Raw genomic sequence first — 14,872 nt, forward strand, 5'->3', positions numbered from 1 at the left:
TCATGCGTGAGAACCAGATTGGCGTCGCGTTAGCCTTTGTCCTAGAGATGCAGCTGACACTTTTCGAGCGCCATACGTGGCTACCCAGCTCGTGATGCATGAGGTCGTCCATGGAAGTTGAGCTAATGTGCATTCTCGGATTTTGAGCGCTGGCAGAATTCTGATATATACCAAGATAATCATACAACTGCAGTTGCCATGCTTCGAGATCAATAGAGATCAATAGAGAGCGCTCCGGTTCCCATGCACGCTACAATGTCGGCCTCTCACGATGGTTTCCAATATAGCACGTCTATTGGCATGGGTAGCCTTCGCCTGGTCCGAATACTCGACTGCGGAGGCTCCAAAACTCAGCCGTTAGCTCTTCTCCTCGAAGAACACCCTCTGACTAACCTGCCAGCATATAACGCCCTCTCATACACATGGGGCTCTCCTGTCGCAACTCAAGATCCGGACCTTCATCCAGTGACAATCCACCTCGACGGCCGCAGCTTTGATGTCTTCCCAAACCTCCACGATGCCCTCGTCTGGATCAGAGCGCGCAATGTATGCGACCTCTACTGGATCGACGCAATCTGTATCAACCAGGCAGACACCACGGAGCGCGGGATCCAGGTCGGCATCATGGACCACATCTATAAACTGGCCGCTCGCGTCGACATCTGGCTCGGTTCCGTTACGGAAGACGACTGCCCTGCCGAGGTCTCGCGGCTCGTCCACACAATGGCAGACAATACACGCGCTGACTTCGAATACACGTCCGAAGACACCTTATTCGACGATGCCACGCGGAGAAGATATGGGCTTGCGGATGTGTCAGAAGACGTCTGGTACGCCTTCATCGCCTTCTTTGACAGGACATGGTTCAACCGCGTGTGGGTGGTCCAAGAAGTGGCTCTCAGCAAAGACGCCTGCGTGCTCTGGGGCGACGAAGTCGTCCCATGGGAAACCGTCGCGTACTGCTCGGACTTCCTCTACGACAGCCGTCTTTACGAACAGCTATCCGAGATGCTCTATGAGAATAACCCGACCGTCAAGGGCAGCCACGTCGGCAGTAACTCGTCGGGCATAGTCGCCATTCAGCGGTGCAGGCACGGCATTCTGACCGGCTGGGATGGCATGACGCTCGATCACATCGTCGGCGGTCCCACAAGTTTATCTCAAGACGGCTGCGGCAAGACCTACTGCGCCGGTGCGCTCCTCTTTCTCATGCTCCGCTTGACCTGTGGCGTCGAGGCAAGCGACCCTAGGGATCACGTTTTCGGGCTCATGGGCATCCTCAATCTCCTGCTCGACCTCAGCGGCCGCGAACGAACAGAGATACAACCGGATTACCGCGTCTGCTCGACATCCGTCAGCGTATTCATAGATACAGCCGTATTAATCTTGGAGGACTGCAACAACCTCACACTCTTGACCGCCGTTCCCGATGACGCAGCCAAAAAAGTCTCCGGCCTACCCTCCTGGGTGCCAGACTTTGCAGCCAGCGGACCCTCCGCATTCCTAGGGATGAGGTGGCCACCAGGCGAAGCATACTTTGACGCCTGTCGCTCTGTGCCAGCTGACTTTCGCACCTTGGACAACAGTATCCTGCATGTGAAGGCATTCTGTGTCGGAACAGTCTCTCTGCTCGGGGAAGTCTACTCGGAGCTGGCCGTGAATGGAAGCTTCTCGCAATGGGCCGACTTCCTCCTCCAATGTGACCTGGTCTACGGCCCAACAAGTCAGTGTCGCGTCGAGGCATTTTGGCGAACACTGATCCTCGACCGAGACGCCTTCAGCCACCCAGCGCCACCAGGCCTGCAGAGAGCATTCCACCATTGGATCGCGGATCACGTAGTATGGGAAGTTTACTGTGCGACGAACAAAGGGGCCGATCTGGCGGAGTATCTCAACCGCCTGGAGAGCATCCAGAGACTCGCCGAATCGGATGTGAGCCGAACGGTACCGGACCATGAGGTGATCAAGGGGTATCTCCAGAAGCTCAAGGAACTCGACAAACGGGAGGATATAGAGGGTCTCTTTGACGGCTTCAGACATCACTGCCAGGCGTACGTCAACCTGGCGTTCGAGACGTTGTGGGATCGCCGCCCTTTCACGACAAACACAGGATATCTCGGGCTTGGATGTCAATCTTTGAGGCTAGGTGATTCGCTCTGGATAGTGGCGGGATGTCCGTCACCACTCGCTCTTCGTAGGATTGCAGGCCAAGATTCGGGTTCTGTTTGTTACAGGTTACTTGGAGAGGCCTATCTTCATGGCATCATGCATGGGGAGGCCGTCAGCGAAGTGGCGCCATGGGAGGACATAAGCATCATATGAGAAAAAGTATAGGAGGTCTCCTTTCTACTCCTTCATCGCAGCCGCAATCACCATCTTCCTGTTCAGGCCCCCTGCCTTCCCAGAAGCCTTCTCGGGGATGTGGCTAACTTCGTCGTTGACAATGTACACAAACTTGCCCTCGCATCCACCGGCCTCAAACCACGTCCGGAAGACTTCCTCGTCAAAAGCCTGATGGTTCGTGGTTTTGAGTACCTCGGGCATATGCCCTTCATGAGAGTGACTGTGACCATGGCCGTGACTATGCTCGTGGGCCCCATGCACAACATGAGCCTGCGCCGCCATGTCCGAAGGTTCCTCTACAGCGTCAATACCCTCAACAGCGATGAGAACGCCGCCGGGTTTCAGGCAAGCCGCAAGACGAACGAGCATCGCAGGCGGGTCGTCGAGGTGGTGCAGCGCCATGGATATGATTACGACATCAAACAGCGCGGGGCCAGGGAGGGAGGCGTCGGTCATGAGATCGCCAGCGATGGCATGTGCCCGAGAAGAGTCGTATCCCAGACGTGTGGCATTCTTGTTGAAGCGCTCCACGATTGCAGGTGCGACATCGATGCCGAGTATCTCGTCGACGAAGGGATCCAGTGCCTGCGTTTACGTACCTGTGTTAGCCAGCGTTGGATATTTGGCAGCAGCAGAAGATGATATACCCAAGATGCTCCTCCATGAGCGCAGGCGTAGTCCAAGAGACGGACCGGGTCGGAGGCATCGCGGGGTCGGAGACCTAGATTCGAGGCCTGGGTGCGGAGGAAGCGGGTGAGTTGCTCTGCGAAGACTTTGAGCCAGTCTTCCTCGTAAAACGAGTCGGCGTTTTCACTGGGACTTGGTCAGTCATGGCAAAATAAATCAGACGCATCACAGCGCATACTCCCAAAAGACGCGGTTGAGCTCCGCGAGAGATATGGTCTTGGGCTCGACTGATGTGGTCATGACTGCGAGACTGTATTATGAATGGTGACATATAACAAATGGTCTATTGTATATGGTCCTTGATTTGAGGCATCCTGGTCCTTTTTAAAATATCTCGGTTCTATCTTTGATATATCAACGCATTGCCTCCATCTTTCTAGACATTTTTGTCACCGGAGAGTATTCGGCAACTTTCCCCTCAGACAGTAAGCATGGCAACAATACGGGGACATCTACCCAGCCATCAAGGTAGATACAAGAAATCTCTCCGACGAGCGTTACACGTATCACTCCAAATCGGAAGGTCGTCAAATAAGCATACTCACATCGGCTGTCCCACGTCGAGGGCAGCAGCAGGCCGTCTCCGGCCCTCGCCCATCTCATACATGGCCCACTCGTAGACAGCCCACTGAACCGCGTTGACAATGAAAGCCCGGACGCTACAGATAGTCAGACCCCTGAAGAAGACCTTCATACCGCCCTCACGGTACGCCTCCCGTGCAACCTGCATCGCGCCGGCGCGCTTGGTAGGTTCTGACCCCTGGGTTGGGAGTAGCGGGGCGGCTTCCGCTGGTTTCTCAAACGCTTGGGTCTGCACCCGCGTCTTGATGACGTCGAGTGGGAAGATACTCGCCCACGTAACGATTCCTGCGAGCCCGCCGCAGAGAAGTACCTTGGCGGCCTCCTCACGCAAATTTGTTTCCCCCGTCGCATCAGCGGTGCCGACACCCATCCAGCGCGTACTGAGCTCATAGGACCAAAAGTAGAAGCCGTACCCAATGCTGTCCCGCAGCGCAGTCACGACGCCGCCAAAATACAGACCCCTGATCCCTTCAGCACGCCAGACGTCCTTGGTGATGGCCCAGCTGGATGCTGGCGGCGAGGACAGCTGGGCGCGACACTTGATCAGCTCCGTAGGTGTGCTAACCACCCAGGTAGCCAGACCACCCACAGCTCCTGCGATCCACGTCGTCCAGAGACTTGATTTGACGTTGAGAGCGGAGTTGAGCGCAGCCTCGGTGCGGTTGTACGAGACGAAGAGTAGGGCGTTGAGGGCGCCATAGCCGAGGATGGGAGCAGCGGAGCCGGTGACCAGCGAGGCGGGGGTCTCGAAGTGACGGATGTATGAGGTCGCTGCAGCGGCGGGGATCTGCCCCGGTGGAGGAGCGGTCGGAGGGGCTTGTAGGCGGACCTTGAGAAGGTCGAGGGGGTTGCCGATGATGATGCCGACGGCACCGCTGATGTAGCCAGCCCAGAAGTCGGCGGACATGGTGGCAGGCGAGTTGTGTTTGGTCAGGTCTAGGTCTGGCGGTACTGGTTGCGGTTGTCAGGGTGGCGGAAGTGGTCGACGCGGGCCTGAGATATGGCAATGACGGTGATGATGCCGAGGTAAGAGACCATCCACGCACCACCTAGACCAGCCCAAAAGCGGGCATTCTTGACGGGGTTCGGATCGGGCTTGTGGCGGGAGTTGAGGTAGCGGAAGTGGAGGAACTGGGTAGTGACGGCACCGAAGATGACGGAGTGCCAGTTGTCGGCGACCCAGACGGAGGCGGGGGAGGGAGGGTCGAACGGGGTTCGAGATCCGGGGAGGGGAGGTTGAGGCGGAGACGGAGGATGTCCTGACATTGTTGCGGGCGCAGCGGTGGTGTTTCCAGTTCTTTGGTCGGGTGCTTTGCGGCCGAGATCTGGATCCACTATTAGAGATGCGAGCACGTGAAAATGCGGCACTCGGCGGTCATGCTGCCATGCGGGCGGCGTGTCGTCATATGCGAGATGGAAGTCAATTGCGCTCGAGAGAGGTGCGCGAGCAATCGGCAAGTTGAAGGATGGACGGAAAGTATCCAATGTTGTTGGCGACATCAGGTACGGGCAGTGGATTCCTGAGGGAAACACAGAGATGCCTGGGCTGTCGTCGCCTGATTTTGTGAAATGATTGGACCACCACCACACAGTACTCTGTATACAGTATCACTGAGGTACGTGCCTGCCCTGTGCCTCGGGTGGACACAGTGCCTGCCTTCCTAGGGTACACAGGTAGGTCCCTTCAACCACCCAGGTGGAGCAAGACTTACTTACCGAGATTTACTTCTTCAAAGGTAATACTTCAAACTTCCAACGAGGACTTGTATGGGCAGTGCACCTTGCTTGTATTGCTAAAGGGCCTCATGTGTCTACAAAGCTCATGGCCGTCGCCAATTGCGCTGAATCTACTAACCACCAAGGTCGCCAACGTCGCGACCTGGCTCACGCTGCGCAGAGATGGCTTCGCAAGGTCCTTACCAACGACGTATATATAAGACGCCGCCCTCGGCAGTACTCGAGCCCATTGCTCATCCTCAATTCCCAAGTTGATACCAGCTACTACACAATCAATCCAATCTTTGCAACCATGAGGTGCTACCATTTGCCTGATCGTTCTTTCGCGCCGACGTTGACTCCAGCACCATCTTGATGCAGACCGTCTTCTGGCCCTCTCGGCTCTCCTTCTGTGGTCACCTTGTGGCCCACTGCCCAGACCGATGCGGCTGCACCTGCTGCTCCTCCCACTGTTGCTGCCACTGCTGGCTCTGGCTTACCTCCGACTCTTGACTCCGGCTTCCAGAATCCCGCTGGCGCGGCACCTGTCACCGTCACTCTCAGTCATCAGTCATTACTTTCTGGCCTACCGCTGCTGCCACTCGTGCTGCCACTGCCGTTGGCTCTGCTCAGCCTGGCGCAGCGAACACCAGCTCTTGCACGACGACCCTCGCACCGCAACCCGCGCCGACGGTAGTCAGCTCCGCAGAACCCAGCTCCAAAGAGACCAGCTCTTCTCTGCTCACAAGCACCCTGCTTAAAGTTATTTGCGAAGTTGCAAGCGACTCTGGCAATAAGGCTTTGTGCCACAGCCATCATCAAACTATGGAGTCGAGTCGGGCTGAACTGGGAGTAAAGTATTATGGCCGTGAGGGTAACATATGTAATGAAAGATCAATACAATTATAAAACTTGAACACTTTATTACAAGGTTTTATAATTGCTCCATCAAGAGGAATATTGGTTGAATGTTTGAAGGTCTTGGGAGTGGGACATCGTCATGACTTGACGACACTCTCTTCTTTGAAAGAATTTCAGAGTCAAGGTCTTAGAGAACCGGACTTCAATTCAGAGCTCGGCGGAAATTTGTGATGTAGCGATGTACATATTCATCGCATAACTCTCCCGACTGTTTGCAGCCTCCAGATTTGTCAGGACCTTCTTCTCGGCGACATTTCTGCCGGTCCGGCCATCCGAACCACATCCGACCCGGTCTCGGCGACTTTCCGCCGTAAGTCTCCCGGGATTTCGGAGACATACACTGCGGCCTCGCGCCGACAGGAAACACATCAGTCACTTTGTATATAATAAGGATGACTTGTCTTCCAGAATAGCAGCTGTTTTTCTGCGCACGCAAACACATTAAAACCTATATACATGACCTCCCTATATAAATCACTTTACAAGCCACTCGCATCTTCTGTACTGCTGAACCAAATATCTTCAAACACAACCGCACCAATGCTTCACGACGTCCTGATCATCGGCGCCGGTCCTTCGGGACTGGCCACCGCCACCGCCCTCTCCCGCCAGCTCTACACCTCCGTCGTCTTCGACTCGGGCCTCTACCGCAACGCCCGCGCCAAGAATATGCACAACGTCCTCGGCTTCGACCACGTCCCGCCCCCCATCTTCCGCGCCAAGGCCAGGGCAGACATCCAGGAGCGCTACTCCGCCACGGTCACGTTCGCCGACGTGGCCGTCACCAAGACCACCAAGCTCGAGAACGGCCTCTTCAAGGCGGAAGACGCGGCGGGAAAGGCGTGGTTCGGGAGGAAGCTTGTCCTCGCCACCGGCGTCACGGACATCACGCCCGACATCGAAGGTTACGACGACTGCTGGGGCCACGGCATCTTCCACTGCCTCTTCTGCCACGGCTTCGAAGAGCGCGGGTCCGCGAGCGCAGGCATCATCGGCGTCGGCATGCTGGCAAACGTCAAGATGGCCACGCATGTCGGCTACATGGCCCGTCCCCTGGCCAAAGAAATCATCATCTACACCAACGGAAACGATGCACTCGCGTCGGAGCTGTCGTCCCTGCCCGCATCACCATTCAAAGTAGACACACGGAAGATTGCCAGGCTGCGCATGGGCGAGAAGACCAATGTAATCATCACGTTCGAAGATGGCACTGAGGCCGCGGAGGGCTTCCTTGCTCACGCGCCCTACACCAAGCCCAACGGGCCGTTTGTGGAGCAGCTTGGGCTGGAGGTGGCGGAGAATGGTGACATCAAGACGTCGCAACCGTTTGGGGAGACAACCGTTCCGGGCGTCTACGCAGTTGGTGATTGTGGGAACATGATCAAGGCAGTTGCACCCGCAGCTACGAGCGGCTCGATGTGCGCGGCGGGCATGGTGGTGCCGTTGCAGAGTGAGCCTAAGATTGTTTTGGACGTTGAGGACGTGGAGAAGGTGTTAGGATAGACCATCGTTGAAGTATTATTTTCCAAGATCACATAGACTTATAGAATCAAAACATTCAAGTTCAGTTAGGAGTTTGAAATGGATCATTGAGTGCAAGAATCGAAGATTTGTTGAGCTCGACATAAAGTGGGCAAAAGGCAGCTCCTTCCCGCCTATATTAAGCGAAGTAAATGTAGAAATTGGTAGAGCCTAGGTGATTTTGAAAGGGCCAAGGTCTCACGGCATTCCACGAGCTTCCATCTAATCTGCATCACGGATATCTCAGCAACACTCACACCTTGGAGCTCCTGCCTCGCGTAGCTTGTCGTCGGCTTCGGTACACACGCCCCATGTTCGAACCCCTTGTGTCTTTTGATAAACAGTCGCTGAGCATGTGATGATGCCGAGTCGGCCATCAGGTCATCCCTATCCTGGTCTCCTTTACTAGGGGGACAAGCACACGACGGTCCGCTGTTGGATGCAACCCACGATGGCACATTCGACTGGGTGCCATCCGCAAAGGAACGCTCCCTTGCACCCCGTTCTCTTCTACGCGGATGTAAATCATAACTCAGCTTAAGGCAACAAGATTAGATGGAACATTTCTCGCCGTCTTCACCGCCTCCAACATCCAGGCACGCAAGGAGGCCACCACACCGGTCCCAATACCGTTTTGGGGATTGATCCAGACAGACCCGGGGTATCTGCTGGCCACCACAGTCATTAATTCTCTCAAAGTCATGTTACATGAGCATTGCCGGTAGCTTCACTCGACTACAGATGCAGACATACGTGACATGGACTCACCGATCTGCGTACCATGAAGCATCTCCCGCCCCAGCTAAGAATGAAAAGGGGGGCCAGCGCTGCTCAGCAGGCTGAAGGATTCTCAGATGCCTCTTACGTTTTGGCGCATCCCAACACCCCTCAGATACGTCGGAAATGATGTACAGTTCGGGATGCAGCGGGCGGAGGAACTTGGCAATCCGGTCTTGTCCACAATGGACTTCGTTTGGAAGTTTGAAGTGGGACAACACGACGTGATGGAAGGGAATAGCCTTAGAAACGCGAGAGTCAATGAAATGTAGAAGACCAAATAGCAGAGTCGAGATCAGCATCCCTGTAGCATCTCTCCTCCGACCATTACGCTTCTTATTCCACATTACAAGACCTTGTAACGGGCATTCTTCAAAATGTTAGTGTCACCGCATTCGATCCCCTTGCCTTCCAAAACTCCCGAGACTCCTGCATCTACGGCCCGAGTCCATTTGACATGCACTAGTGCCCACATCGCCCCTCCCCATCGCCGCATGCCGTGGATTAGGCAGCAGAATTAACAACCCGCGCTCTCCTGACCGCATACGACCCGAGGGGAGCAACGCCAGCGAATCAAGGACTTCTCTGGTATCGCTTGGAACGCCACAATTAATGGATGTGCGATGAGTTGTCGGGTTATGGCCCACCTGAAGGATGTTTCAATGGACGATGGGCCCCTATTGTCTCGTGGGAACTCCTCGAAGAAGGATCTGAGCAACAACTTTTCCTGTGGGCTCCTGCACACTCTGTCTCGTTATTGTTGTTCTTGCTATCATAGGCTCTACTGTCGTCGTTGTCGTTATCGTCGTCGCTTCTATCGTCACTTTTGTTCCTACCATCGTCGTCTCTACTACTGTCGTCCCAGAAATATGATGTTCTCAAAATAAGTAGTAACTTGCTCCAGACCGCCTTGAACCCATGTTCCTGTTTGAGGTGTCATTACTTAGCATGTAACCTTTCTAAAATAGGAGTTGCCCTCGGAAACCAGGCGGACATCTCACAAAAGCTTGACAGGGCGACACAGCCAATGTCCGTAGCAGCAGCAGCCTCCAGATATCGCGAGAAACCATATGGAATACTGCAACGTCAAACATCCCCAACGCTACCATCCCCATCTATGTCTCGATAATCCCGTCCCCAGCCCTGCAGGAATCACCCAGAAATAGCCGCCAGCTTTGGCTGGTGTTCCATCCCGCGCTCCCGCCGGCCGGCCCATCGCATCAAACAGGCGCTACCCTCATAGCCCTTCTCAACAACTCTGAGTAACATCCCCTGGTCCTCAGGCCAGGCAAGCAAATCCGGGTTTATCCCCCATCAACCCGTGACGGAGGTCCCCTCGCTGAAGCGCGGTCTAGACACTCGTCCGACTCTCCACCCCCCTCCCGCGAAACGAAACTCTATCAAGTAAAACAACGTGGCGGGTCTCCTTGGGTTTTGTGAGGGTTAAAGGAGTGTTAAGGTTGTGTCCAGACGGAGTGTTCTGGACTCGGTTGTGGTCGAGGATGAATGAAACTCGGGGCACCGGGTGGGTTCTATTCATCATCAACCGGACGTTTTCCCAAATGCTCTGGATTTCCAGTATTCGTTTCACCGGGATTGAGAACTGACACAATTCAAAAAAAGTTCGTCATTTTGTTACAGCGGCATCATGTATCCGAATCTGAACATTACTCTTCCAACGACACAGTTCATTTGGAAGACTTCTACCTAAAGTGTGCTAAGACTCACCACGGAGTTTCCTCAAGACTCCCAACGCCCTTGTAGCAACCATCGACCGCCAGACGTAGAGCGCAGACCGAGATTATGCACACAAGACCTAGCAATGCTTTTCTTCTCCCTAACTCATAGCATTCCGAGACCGACCTCCGTGGATCCACAACCAGTCTTAGTACTGCAAGTAACGTTGCCGCCAACCGGGGCATGCCTCCGCATAAACCTTCAAGCTTCACCACCGATCATGCACTAACACCAGGAACCCCTTTGCAAGTTTCCCCACAGTCCAAGACTTCACATGAGAGAAAGGTATCCCTCGGAAGGGCTGGTGAGTTTGCAGTGTCTCCTCTCGACGATCATGCGCGCAGATCATAGCAGCAGGAACAGAAGAATAAGAGTAAGGTTTTGACGGGTGTCATCCCATCAGATCCCCGTCGGCTCATGGGATGAAACGGCGAGGCCGCGCGGGGCTTCCTCGACGTGGGGGTTCCAGCCAGCATCTAAAATAGAGGTCATGTTTGAGTCAAACAGACATACTATCATGGTCACGTTGCCGTACAAGATTGAGAGTACGATATTGCGAGAGGAAAATAGAACTGCTGATTGAGTGTTCCGGCCAAGGTGCACGCTTGTCGAAGCCCAACGCGGCGGGCGCTGCAACCAGAAAGCAAATCATGCACGGAGCGTTGACGGAGAGGGAAGGCGCCCGGCAAAGTCCGTCCGGGACTCTGCAGACTAAGTGAGGTACGCGATGGCGAAGGAAGCATTGGCGCCATGAGGTGAGATGAGGCGTCTCGGTCCCGAAGACAGAATGTGGCGCTGACGGACCTCAGCTCGTTGCCTTGAGATGGGAAATTGAAGGAATGTAGTAGCCGCCTGGCAGCCGCTGGCCGCCGAAATTGATGGTAGCTGGCGCCGTGAAGGCGCGGGAGCTATGACGGCGACGGAATCCTTCTTCGGAGCATTCTCCAAAACATGACCGGAACTTGCCCTGAGACGGTGTTAGTCGATGGCGACCGAGCTGCCAGGATTTCATGACCGCCGGCCAGCTCATCGAGTAGATGGACCTGACGACACACACCCAGCCAGTCAGCCCTTACAGACCTGGTGGTCTCTCTCGATCCGACCGCGGATAACGGGTTTGTGTGGGAGAATCTGCGCCCAAAAGTTGCCCGAGTCTGGTTCCCTGGCCCATGAATCCGCGACGCTGGTGACGAGGGTTGACGATAGCGGAGGAGGGCGGAAACGTTTCAAGCTGGGCGGAAAGCCGCAACCCCCTCAGCTTTGGCTGGGCCTCGCGCCTTGTGGCGGGCTAATTCCTAGGATGTCAACCCCTCCCCTCAGCTGAGAACTCCGTGTAAGTAGGCGCACACCCTTGTTCCAGAGATGCGTCATTTGGTAGCGCTCAGAGATCTAATTCAATATTCTCCCCGACAATATAAGCGGGGATGTGGTCATATAGTAAGGCCTTCGTAGCTAATGCCGGGGTCGCCATGAATAGACCAAGGCGGAAAAAGAGAAAAGACTCCTCGGACTGTCAATTTCCCTTTTGGTGACCGGATAGTCATGGAATCGATGACTTAATGCACGAGGAATGCGAAGTGGTGTGCCACATCAATCAGACAAATTGTTGAAGCTGTTGAATTATTATGTGAGGCCGGCTGGTAGATGATCACTACCGCTGCCTGTGCCGAGCTGAGAAGCGCCGGCTGTATGGGATATATCCTCCAAAGCGACCCATCAAATACGCCAATTCACGTTCCGGACAAGTATGCTTTTCAGATCGATGTCGTGTGACCTATAATCTCCCTCCCAATCCCTATGAAACCTTCAGAATAACGCCGTGTGCCATGCTGAAATTCATCAATAAACGTCTCCAATTCCAACTCCATTCAGTTGAACAGAAAGAGCTCTTCAGATCTTGTGGTCAAAGACCGATGTAGGCGGGGGCTTGCATACTCCGTCATAGGTGAAACCAAAACACTCGGGTTGTAGACGGTGGCGCTGGTCAAGCTCATGTGAGGATCGTCGTGTTCAGAAACAGCCCAGCCTGCCGACTGCCTGTTGTTCGACTGAACTGGTGTTTGTGGCACGGCTTCTGTCGTTGCAGTAGCAGATGCATATGCAGAGGGTGTGAGCAACTCGTCCGCCAAGGGTGCCGTCTGCTGTCTCTCCCCCTGGTACCACCATTGGTCTTCGAAGCCATTGTCGACCGTCATCATGGCTGCAGAAAGGGCTTCCAATTCGTATTTCCTCCCGGGGTCTTCTCTGTCCCGAGGACGAGGGGCTGGTGTGACATTCGCCAAGGACACATCGCGAAACTTCATGGACAGTTCGGATGAGTAGTCGTCAACTTCTGAATCATCGGGCATGCCATATTCTCCAGGCCATGAAGAAGCGGACCAAGGAAGCTCATCCTCACCCAGTCGAAACCGCGAGGGAACTTCGGGGAGGGCCTTCCAGTAGTCAGGAGCGCTTGTCGTCGGTGCTCGTGGGCGTTGGCGAGGTAAAGCCGAGCTTCCCAGAGCGTCTGGTTCCGCGTCCCAGGGACTGTCGTTCCAGGGAGGAGGTGCTGAGCTACCTCGTTCATGGGACGAGCCTGATGAGCGGCTCTCTTGTCGGGACTGTCTTCTCGGTTCGAGATGGGGTGGCATTGGTGGATGTTGAGGTGGGTTCTGCTGGTGTGCGGGTGGTGAAGATCGCGTAGGCTGATAGGCTTGGTAGGTGGGCGTATTGAGGTAATTTGTAGTTGGCGGTGGTACTTGTCTAGGGAAATGCTGGGCACGATCGCGCATGCCCCTTGAGACGTAGGTAACGGAGTGTTGGTTAGGGGCATGCCTAGGTGAGAACGAGACCCCAAACTCGAAATGGACGAATATTTGGGGCCGGCGGCTCGCAGTTGACGCCATGTCGATATCGATATCGTGGTCCAGATCCAGATCCAGATGATGCAAATGATGTGGGATAGGTTCTGTCCTCCAACGGGTGGCCATGGTTGGAGGGGGACGTGAGCGGTTGATATGGGGTGAGGAGGGCGGCCGAGGAGTGGGTGCTCTAGACTCGACGGCGGTCTTGACTAGCGTGGAGGTAGAGACAAAGCGGAGATGCAGTCGGATGAGTAGTACCGCAAGTCAAGGAATGCTGGGTACGGCGAGGAGCGGTACGATGCGGTACGGAGGCAAGGAGGGAGGGTACTCGTTGTCTGCAGTTTGTGCCACGACGGGACCGAGCTTTGGGTCTGGGCGCTAGGTAGTGTCAAAGGTCTGAGGCGTGTGTTGCAATGATGGGCCGCAGATAGCGTGAGGCGAGGGGAGGTGTAAGATCAGATGCTGCGGATCATGGCTTCGTTGGACGGTTGGAAGCGGAAGACTGGTTTAGAAAAGACAGAGAGGCGGAGGCGAGGATGCCCAGACTAATAGACCATTACACGGCGTGTTGTTGTATCTGAGGAGATGGGTGAATCTGGGGTCGAGGGATCGTGGTCGTGGTCGTGGTCGTGGTCGTGGTCGAAGCAAGCAGAGCCGGGGCAAGGTGTCCGAGAGATGTGGCAGAGACAGACAGAGGGCCCCCTGTGCAATGCAGCGCTGGTGTGATGGATGGACCTGAATGAGGCGGGGAGGCGTGAGACGACGGGTAGAGGTGTGAGGCGAGGTACGTTGGTACTTTGGCTTGGTGTTGCCCTTGACGGTGGAGGGGAGGGTAGCTGAGGCAGCAGAATAAAACGCCGTGTGAGTGACCCGTATCTGTGGGTAATGACAAGTCGCTTGTGGTTAGGAGGTAATCGGGTAATAGCCGTTTGTAGTTTGCATTTCGTAGATTGTCGATTGATGCACGGCACGTCCCCAAGAGACGAAGCCGGGAGACTTGTAAGTTGGGTTGTACATATGTCCTGGAGGGCTCAAGCAACGACAGCAAGAAGGCAAGCAGTCAGTGCAATGCCGTACAGCCCCTCGGCGCCTCGTTCGTCTGGCGAGAGCTTCAGACGAACTGGACTGAGGGTCACGGGCAAGGTGTAGGTGATTCGAGATGAGCCGGGAACCACTGAATACGGCCGAACAGAGTCCAGGGAGACGGTCTCTGTTGGCTCCTCTTCTCTCCCAGACCGTGTACCCATGGTATGGTCCAGGCAAGACAGCACAGCTTGGCAGACTTCCATTGAGTAGGAGGAACGGGGCCGTAGCTAATTAGTGGGTTGACGGAAAGAAACCGTCAGGTTGCCGTTCCTGCTGCCAGCTTCGCCTCGTCGCGCGGACGGAACGAGCGAACGGACAGGCTTCTGCATGGCAGCAGCAGGTGGTCTGGAAAGTGAAAGGAAAGGAGACGGGACTGCAAAAAAGGCGGAATGGAATGGCGTGGGAGGCTTAGTTTGGCCCAGCTTACCTACCTCACCTCACCTTACCGTAGGTGGGTTGGTGGGTAGAATGTGAAGGAAGGATGGGAAACCTGGGCGGCGACCACTCTGCGGTGCTGCACTCTCACATTGCGAGTCGGTGGAGGTACGTACCTCAGTGCCCTACATTACCTTAGGTCCATAGTAGTGTCCCTCACCTGTGGGCGGGTTATCATTGGCTCCAGGCGGAATCAGTGACCTAAGGTAACTAACTAAGATACC

The 14,872-nt window shown here is 55.1% G+C and overlaps 6 protein-coding genes across 6 annotated transcripts; 2 read left to right on the forward strand and 4 right to left on the reverse strand.

Moving 5' to 3' along the window:
* Positions 1 to 255: 255 nt before the first annotated feature.
* On the forward strand, positions 256 to 2,322 carry het-6-1 (Heterokaryon incompatibility protein 6, OR allele; the record flags this gene model as incomplete). The annotated part of the gene is made up of 1 exon (XM_036641212.1): positions 256 to 2,322. The coding sequence occupies one exon, from the start codon at positions 256 to 258 to the stop codon at positions 2,320 to 2,322; it is 2,067 nt and encodes a 688-aa protein (XP_036493845.1).
* Positions 2,323 to 2,346: 24 nt separating this feature from the next.
* On the reverse strand, positions 2,347 to 3,270 carry CGCS363_v009364 (putative methyltransferase; the record flags this gene model as incomplete). The annotated part of the gene is made up of 3 exons (XM_036641213.1): positions 2,347 to 2,928; positions 2,991 to 3,156; positions 3,209 to 3,270. The coding sequence occupies 3 exons, from the start codon at positions 3,268 to 3,270 to the stop codon at positions 2,347 to 2,349; spliced, it is 810 nt and encodes a 269-aa protein (XP_036493838.1).
* Positions 3,271 to 3,571: 301 nt separating this feature from the next.
* On the reverse strand, positions 3,572 to 4,519 carry Slc25a29 (Mitochondrial basic amino acids transporter; the record flags this gene model as incomplete). The annotated part of the gene is made up of 1 exon (XM_036641214.1): positions 3,572 to 4,519. The coding sequence occupies one exon, from the start codon at positions 4,517 to 4,519 to the stop codon at positions 3,572 to 3,574; it is 948 nt and encodes a 315-aa protein (XP_036493839.1).
* Positions 4,520 to 4,548: 29 nt separating this feature from the next.
* Positions 4,549 to 4,878, reverse strand: CGCS363_v009366 (uncharacterized protein; the record flags this gene model as incomplete). Its single annotated transcript, XM_036641215.1, has 1 exon — positions 4,549 to 4,878. One exon carries the CDS (start codon positions 4,876 to 4,878, stop codon positions 4,549 to 4,551), a length of 330 nt encoding a protein of 109 aa, XP_036493840.1.
* Positions 4,879 to 6,789: 1,911 nt separating this feature from the next.
* gliT (Thioredoxin reductase gliT) lies at positions 6,790 to 7,752 on the forward strand (the record flags this gene model as incomplete). The annotated part of the gene is made up of 1 exon (XM_036641216.1): positions 6,790 to 7,752. The coding sequence occupies one exon, from the start codon at positions 6,790 to 6,792 to the stop codon at positions 7,750 to 7,752; it is 963 nt and encodes a 320-aa protein (XP_036493841.1).
* A 4,400-nt stretch (positions 7,753 to 12,152) lies between these two features.
* CGCS363_v009368 (uncharacterized protein) lies at positions 12,153 to 12,914 on the reverse strand (the record flags this gene model as incomplete). The annotated part of the gene is made up of 1 exon (XM_036641217.1): positions 12,153 to 12,914. One exon carries the CDS (start codon positions 12,912 to 12,914, stop codon positions 12,153 to 12,155), a length of 762 nt encoding a protein of 253 aa, XP_036493846.1.
* Between the last annotated feature and the right edge of the window lie 1,958 nt (positions 12,915 to 14,872).

The sequence above is a fragment of the Colletotrichum siamense genome (assembly GCF_013390195.1).
Source record: "Colletotrichum siamense strain Cg363 chromosome Unknown KSG_Cg363_contig06, whole genome shotgun sequence".
In the NCBI taxonomy this organism is placed as follows: domain Eukaryota; kingdom Fungi; phylum Ascomycota; class Sordariomycetes; order Glomerellales; family Glomerellaceae; genus Colletotrichum; species Colletotrichum siamense.